Raw genomic sequence first — 8,488 nt, 5'->3', positions numbered from 1 at the left:
TTAATCTATAGACTTTAAAGTATTTTTAATTACCTACGTTTGAAAAAAAAAATCGTCAAAATCAGAGCTGTTCGGCCGGGCTCCCTAATAATTTGCTTTAGTTACTCTACTAAATTGGGTCTAAGAGAAACAAATATTTGAATTTGAAAAAGTTGTATATAAGTATTTGCTAATAACACTTGTCGGCAACGAAAATAGAACTTGAACCAAACCATACTTTTCTAAAAGATTTTGTGTGCTGAGTCCGAAGTCGAAATTTCACTGGAACGTCACGTTTTTGAAATGCATGAACATTAGCAGGTCAAAAACGCATAAAATATTTTTTTTTGCAAATCTTCTTATGCAATCTCAAAACGCAATACTTTATCGTCCTTAAATATATTTACATTTTTTTTCAAAACTAATTTTTTTCTCAAAGATAGTGGAAAAAGAAATGTATGATATCTCATGATTTTGTACATAAATCATAATGAATTCGAAATTCCCGTTTGCGACATCTGATTTGGATTTTAAAAAGCCACATATTAAGAAAAAAATTATTTTTTTGATTAACCCTCTGTCGGCACAAGAGTGCGAATTTAGCACGACAATATTAAAAAAAATAACAATTTTTCAAAAAAATGGGTGCCAAAAGGCTGTTTATAATGGTGTAAATACATTTTTTTTGGAATTGTGATTGCAAAATTCGAATTTCTCCGAAAATTCTACATCAATTTCATATACGTTTTCTCTGTAAAATATGTAAAAAGTTTTAGCGCCAGAAAAAAGGAGAAGCCAAATTCGCACCCGTGTGACTATCACGTCTCAAAAAAGAGGTGTGCCTTCAGAAGGTTAAACATAAAAAAGGACTTCATTGAAGAATAGTTTTTGAGATTTTATAGTGAAAATAGTGTTCAGTATAGCACAAAAACTAGACGTGATAGAACAAAACTGTAAACTATTTTGAATTCGGCATTTAAATAAAAGTTATTTAATCCAAATTCAACGTTTAGGATCTATAATTTTCAAAAAGGCGATACTTCCATCTCAAAGTCAAAATTTTGACTAACGTTTGAAACCTTTGTTTTATTTAACTAACAGAAATTACGTAGTTTTTATTATTTACCTCACTAAATAAAAAACAAATATAAAAACAAATAAAAATCGGTTTTCAAAGGAATAAAACAACATCTGAATTCAAATCGAACTCCAAATCAAGTATCATTAAGATGCATTTTAGAAAAAAAAAATTCAAAATCGTTAGAGCCGTTTTTTAAAAAACTAATCTTTCATAATTATTTTTTTTTTTTTGGAAAAAAGTTTTAAAATAGAATTGGTATACCATTTTGTAGAAATCTCTAATCAACATCTAAAACCAAAATATTCAAAAAATCCAATGTCCCATTTTCTAAAATTTGATTTTTCAAAATTTTATTTTAAATTTATATGTAAATAGTATAAGTGCTTTAGCATAAAAAAAATTGTTTAAATTGAATATTTGTTTAGGAGAAAATCAGATTTAAAAGAAAAAACCGTTCTATGGCAGGTATCGTTAATACTGATTTTCGAAAAAAAAATTCATTTAAAGATAGCAAATGTATTAAAAATAACATATGAATTTTTTTAACAAAATCGTTCGAGTCGTTTTTGAGGAAATTAAAATTTTCCAAAAAAAATATGCAATTTGATTTCCTTAATCTTTTATCAAGAGATTTTCCTACTTCTTCAAAAAAAAGCTAAAAAATAAATTTTGTATCCCATTTTGTAGCAATTATTAATTCCCGCCTTTAATCAAATTTTAAAAATTATTTTGATTTATTTTAGAACGATATTTGAAATGCTTGTGTTTAAGAAAAATCTTTGAAAATGAACTAGTCGCTTGAAAGAAATTCAGAGTAAAAAAAAAAACCGTTAAATTGTAATGGAATTCACCAAAAAACATATTTTATTTTAAAAACAACACTACAATTTTATTAACAAAATCGTAGGAGACGTTTTCGAAAAAATGAAACCTTTCCTAAATTGGTCAGTTTTCAGGCGTTATCAATAAAAAAAATATTAATATAAAAGAAAGAAAAAAGAATTTTTTGTTTTTCATTTTAATTTAATAATTTAATTTAATTTACTGAAAACGACAGACATTTTGACTAAAAACTGATGAGAATCTTGAGTTTTGAAAATGAAGATACTACTTAATTACATACCTACCTAAAGATTTGAAAAAAAAAAAAATTCGAAATTTTTGTTTAAAAATTTTTATTTTCAAAATGTTTAGTTTAAAAATACATTTTTCAAAAGTAGAACATCAACCACAAATTTTTAGAAAATTGTCCCTACCGTCTAAAAGGGAGGAATAGTAACTTTAATGCTGTATTGTATACAATTTTTCGTGAAGTAGTTTAACTTAGATTCAAAAACAAAAATGTTATGAAAATGTTGTTCAAGCCATGCCTATTGATCCCATGATTATCGCAAATAAGAGTTGATATATATAAAACTATATTACCGACATAATCGGATTTTCAGATTTCTTACCTTAGATTAAAATATAATTCCTTCAATTCCTTGAAGGTTATGAAATTTTAAGTATTTTTGAATTTAAGTATTTTTGATAAAACAAAAAAAAAAAACACAAATACAGCAGTTTTAAGAATTATTAACAAAATATTTATGGGACTAAGTCGGCGATACCGAGAGAACGAAGATGATTACTCACTATAATATAGTTAGAATTTGCTAGGTACCTACTTATTTTATGCGAATTTAATATTAGGTCATCGTTAAAGGACCAACACATTATACAACACACCTGAGCTAATGAGAATCTTTTTCTGGCATAATCACATTTCAGTAGGTAAATCCTAACCATTAACCAAGTCCTGATCCTTTTACGGATCAACAAATCTATATATCTTGAATTTAATATCATACCTGTGATAAATAAGCATCTAATCTCACGCCAGGTAGATTAAAGTTTTGACTATAAATTCATAAGGATTTTTGAAAACAATATCAGAAGAACATAAATCGTCCTAGTGGTAACTTGACAATATATAAAAAAAAAATTACATAATCTTTAAATAAAATGGCAGCTGCACAAGTATATTACGATAATCGTTATAAAAATTACAATCAAAAGAAACGAACTCGTGACGACGATGGATATTCTAACTTTTCAAATCCTTCAAAGAAAAAGTTCTACAATAACAGTCAAACTTTTAACCGAAAACATCAAAATCAATTTTCTCATAGAATACAGACGGCAGTAAATTATAGAAAACCAGAAAATCAACCAAAAATTCAAATACCATTTCCAGCAGTTATCAAACCAGCGACAGTAAAAACAGTTGACGAAATTGTAAAGTCACTATTTACAAGCCAAAATTCAAAAACATCAACAGAAAATTATCACCAACAAAAACCGATGATTCCACAAAAGAGTTCTAAAAATGGAATGGTCTATTCTCAAAATAAGAAGGATCAAGCAATTGAACTGAAAAAGCATGCTAAGAGTGCGACGAAAACTGCAAGTGATAATAAAAAAGAAGGTGAGAAGGACGAAGAACCAGATGTACAAGAGGAATGGAAGAAATATAAAGCGGCGAATCCACCTTTGGGAGGTTTTCCTCTTAGAAAACCATGGACAAACACCAAAAAGTAACGGTGACTTGACATTGAAGCAGATTTAGATTTATACATATATTTTTTGAATTTTATATACTATGAACTTTTGTTGTGATTTTGATAAAATAAAATAAAAACTTTATACATTTAATATACCAAAAAAAAAAAATGATTTTTCTTATTTAAGGATTCAAAGACGCTAACGGTGTCTTTAAAGACTGCTATATAAGTTTTGGAGGAAGAAAAACAGTTCTTATAGACACCATTACAAATTAAATTGATATAAATTACCTGACATAACCTCAAAAACAGACAAAAATAGGTTGTTTTTCTTTGCAATTCTTTTGACCAGTGTAATTTTGTATTAATCATTCTTCTATATTTTTTTAACCCAAAATTCAATCGAATTTGCTCATACTTACAGACATTATCTATCATACCAGAAGATACTTATTTTATATTAGAAGTGTTGTCAATTTTAATTTTTTTTTCATACAACATAGCACAAAAACGGTCTTGCCATTTAATGTTTTGTTTACGACACTAGAAAAACTGATGAATTTAAGCTTAAAATTATTTGTACGTCTTCAATTTTTAACAAATTTAAAAAGTTTAGAAAAATCGCTAATGAAAGCTCTAATGAGAGAAAAATTTTATTTCCCCTTTATGAGAAATATTAACCCAAAGAATTTCTTGCGTCTAAAATATGAGTTGCAAATTAATAAAAAAACAGAAATGTGATCAAAAAGTGGTTTGTTTAGAAATAAAAATAAAAATTGCACTGTCGGAAATGTTCGCTTCTTGCGTTCAATAATTTTTAGTGTGTGTGTGTGTAGTTTTTTGGAGAATTTCATTTACAATCTAAATATTTGATACTTTTCATATTTTAGACCAGGAAGTAGATAAATTTATAATTGTTTACTTTAAATTTATCATTGATTCAACATCCGTGCTTTTTTTACAGCTTTTTGCTCAATTTTTGTTCTCAAAAAGCTCTCTAAAAGTTTAAGACCGAAATATTGATTTACAAATATGTATTATTAGTACAGGTAAAATAGTACATAAAATCAAGAACCCAGTACAAAAAAAGTCTATAGAAAAAAGTTGGGTGGAAGGGTGTTTTTTCGCGGACAAGAGGGAGGGGGTGAAGGTCAAAAATATACTGAAAAAATTGTTTGTCGAATATCATCATATGACACATGTTTTCGAGATATTTTTTGATGCTGATTCTAATGACATAAAAATAAATTCAATACGATTGATCTAAAAAAAGTTATAGCCGATTGAAAACAAGGGTGCTTGTTTTTTGACTTCAACAGGTAAAATATAAACGAAACCCATGGGAAAAACATGCTACACTAATGAAATTCGGGATGAAGGTTTTAAATAAAGCAGGGACAAAGGATTCATAAAGTTCTTAAAATTATTTTTGGTGAAAGGGTGTTTTTTTTTTATTGGTTAATTTATGTGTGAGGAAGGTATCATAACAGCTGACTTAAATTTTATTAATTTTTAAAACTTGGTGTAAATGTTTTGGTTGGTATAAGAACTAGGAATCTAAAAAGTAAACAAAATGAGTGAAAGGGTGTTTTTTTTTTTAAGAAATGATGAAATTCGGAATTAGTACCACAAAAACTAGGAAAAAATTGTTACACCAATGAAATTTGGTAAAAATGTTTCATTTATAACATAAACCAAGAACCCAAAAAGTCTATACAAATATTTTAAGTTAAAGGGTATTTTTTTGGGAAATAGGGAAAAAATCCGCGATAAGTCCGATAAAATCAATGGTATAAATGGTACCCTTACGAAATTCATTAAATAATATGTTCTCTTTCCAATGGAAATTACGAATAATGTAAGTCTATAAATTTTTTTTATGTGAAAGGGTGTTTTTTTTTTAGAAGTAAAGAAAATATGGGTATATTTGAAAAGTGTGTAATACTAGAGTAATATAAGTGGTACCCTATTGAAATTTAGCAATTATGTTACTTTTAAAATAAGAAACAAGAATCTAAAGTGTCTATAAAAATATCATGGTTAAAAGGGTGTTTTTTTGAGTGAAAACAAAAATGATGGGTCACCCTAATGAAATTTGGTAAAAACATTGATTTTGGGACAAAGTTTTTATGAAAAAAATGTTGGTGAAAGGGTGTTTTTTTCGAAGAGACAGATTAATGAAAAAAGTTAATAAGACCTTTTTTGTGGAACAATCTTTTTCCTTTCTTTTTTTCAAGTTGTTACAAAATTAAGAACAAAAAACGAATTTTTAAAGATTTTCTCGATTTTTGGACCTCAAATATCTATTAAACGGTTAGATTAAAAAAAAAGTGTACAAGGCCTTTTTTGTAGAGTGTTCAATTTCCTATACAAGAATATGTAAGAAAATTTGCTAAAAAATCGATTTAAAAAAAAACGATTTTTTTTAGTAGGTAGAAGCTTGATGTAAAAATGGAAAATTGCGAAGCGGAGGACCTTGCCATTAATATTAAGAGCTCATATTTGGTGTGTATATTCTAGAGGTGTCTAGAAATCGATTTTTCGGAGTACCAAATCAAAAAAAAAAAAATTTCGATTTTTTTTTGACCCACCCTAATGTACCTACTCATCACCATATTTCCTTGAATTGGTCCAAAATATTTCATTTAATATTTTGTTGGAAATACCTCTGCTCTTTTTGTGTTTATTGAACTAATTTTGCTTAGATGCCTTAAGTTTAATTGATCCTAATAAATAGTTACCCTGTAAACAGAATAACCCTTTTTATTACGGGTACTTATTTTTGCATTGCTAGTGCAATAAGTATAAAAAAAATCAAGTTTGAACAAAAGAAAACCAGAATTCGAGCAATAAACTTATGAGATAGGGGTAGCTTAATAGCTAAGGTAAATTACATTTACAATACGAGTAGCGTTGGTCATAGTCATATTTTTTAATTACTAGGCTACTATTAAATTAAGTTGTAAAATTGGTAATTTCTTAATAAGTACAAATATTTAACTATTAATTCGAATAAGAAAACAAGAATGACTGTAACACCTACTTGATTAGTTTTGATGTTATTAATTTATTATAGAAACAATTAGCATCTTTGTTGCAAGTTAAAAGCTCGTGTTATTTTCCAAATCAAATTTAATAAAGATTTGTTGATTTATTTGGTTTTGTAAAACGGGTATATGCCTACTTTTTTTTAAGATTGATAAATATTTTAATTGGGTTAAAGTTCTTAAGTCTATTTTTTGTTCAAGTTCTATAGCTTAAATTGCTACAGTTGCATCAAATCTAAAACTAAATCATCTATTCTCAAAAATAACAATTCAGTTATCGAAGCTTAGCATCACTATTATTTTTCAAAGTTGAATAACTCTAAAATATTACTTAATGAAATATTATCCGACAAAATCACAATTTCAATGAAGGTTACGTTTAAGCTGAATTTAATTTTCTTAATCCACAATTTTATTACCCTGTCGTTGTTTAATTTGCGAATCAACGGATTACTTGTTTCCGGTGTTGACTAATGATCCTTATTAGGAAAATATCCTTAATCCTTCAGGTAGATTAGTATTATTCTCATTGTATAAAATGCTCTATGATATTGTAATTGGTTATCAGTTACGCAATAGCTTTCACTGAGTATACTTTGATAATATTTCTAAAGGATTAAATAAAAAATGGACACCGGAATAATATATGAATACCAACACAAGAAGTTCGACTTGATGAGGAAACGAAGTCGGGAAGACAAATGTATTTCAACAACAAATTCTACTTCATCAATAACTGAATTTTCAATAGAATCAATTTTAAACCACAATCCGCCAAAACGAAGAAAAGTTAATCAACCATTACAACTACAATTATTACCAACACCAGTTTTTGTACCAGGATCAAAATCTGTCTTTTCATCCATCCCATTTTATTCAACAAAAATGCTGCTTCCATTGAATGGAATAATATTCACCGCTGGTAACAGAATTACCATTAAATCGGAACCACTTGATTATTCAGTCAATACTCATCAAGAATCTTCGATTAAAACCGAACCTCAACCAACATTAAGTGAAATCAAGAATGAGCAGCTATCGATAGAAGAAGAACTCATGGAACTTCAGCAAACCTTAACAATACCATCACAAACCTACGAGACTATTTGTAAATATCGAGGCAATATGGCACGAAAATTCCCAAACAAACAAAGAAGCTGCAAGGAACAATCACGATTGGAGAAAAACAATTATTCAGTTCGAAAAAATCGAAGAATTCAAAAAATCCAACACGTTGCTACCGAAGAGGAATACAAGTTATACAAGAAGACGAGTTTACAAATGGAAGAATATGCAATTAGAGCAGCAGCTTATTTTAAGGAATTAATGAAACTAACGGACAAAATTAATTCAGATGTTATTGTAATAGATTAATTCATTGTTTTTTTGTAAATATTTTGTTTTATGTACATACTTAAATATATTATTAAATAATAAAAAAAAATATTTTATTTAATTTAACCGAATTTTTTTGCTCTTGCTCTTAGAATTCAAAGTTCTAAAATGATAAGACTTTTTTATGGTAAATATATTGGAAATAAAAAAATTTAAAAAAAACATAATAGCGTTAGGGGTACAATGGTTGGCACCCCCAATTTTGGTACCAATTATTGGCACCCTTCATGCAATAAAGCATTTCACAAAAACTACTATGAACAGGAACAAAAATCATGTTTTTTTCATAAACTGTAATAATTCGCTACAATTCTGCATTTTTATTTAGGTTTATTTCATTCTCAGTTCCTTTTAATTAGTAAAAAAGCAAAGCCATTGTAAGTTCATGAAAAAAGTGCAATAAATAGGTACAGTGTTCCCGCTAAGGACACTGAATTTGGAAA

General features: G+C 27.6%; 1 protein-coding gene across 1 annotated transcript; it reads left to right on the top strand.

Annotated features, from left to right (window-relative positions):
• The first annotated feature begins 7,070 nt into the window (after positions 1–7,070).
• Positions 7,071–8,024, top strand: LOC129915215 (uncharacterized). Its single transcript, XM_055994695.1, has 2 exons — positions 7,071–7,159; positions 7,219–8,024. The coding sequence occupies exon 2, from the start codon at positions 7,278–7,280 to the stop codon at positions 8,022–8,024; it is 747 nt and encodes a 248-aa protein (XP_055850670.1). The 5' UTR covers positions 7,071–7,159; positions 7,219–7,277.
• Positions 8,025–8,488: the final 464 nt, after the last annotated feature.

Source organism: Episyrphus balteatus, chromosome 3, assembly GCF_945859705.1.
Source record: "Episyrphus balteatus chromosome 3, idEpiBalt1.1, whole genome shotgun sequence".
NCBI lineage: Eukaryota > Metazoa > Arthropoda > Insecta > Diptera > Syrphidae > Episyrphus > Episyrphus balteatus.
Note: the sequence above shows the minus strand (reverse complement) of the source record. Positions and strands in the feature narration are given on the sequence as shown.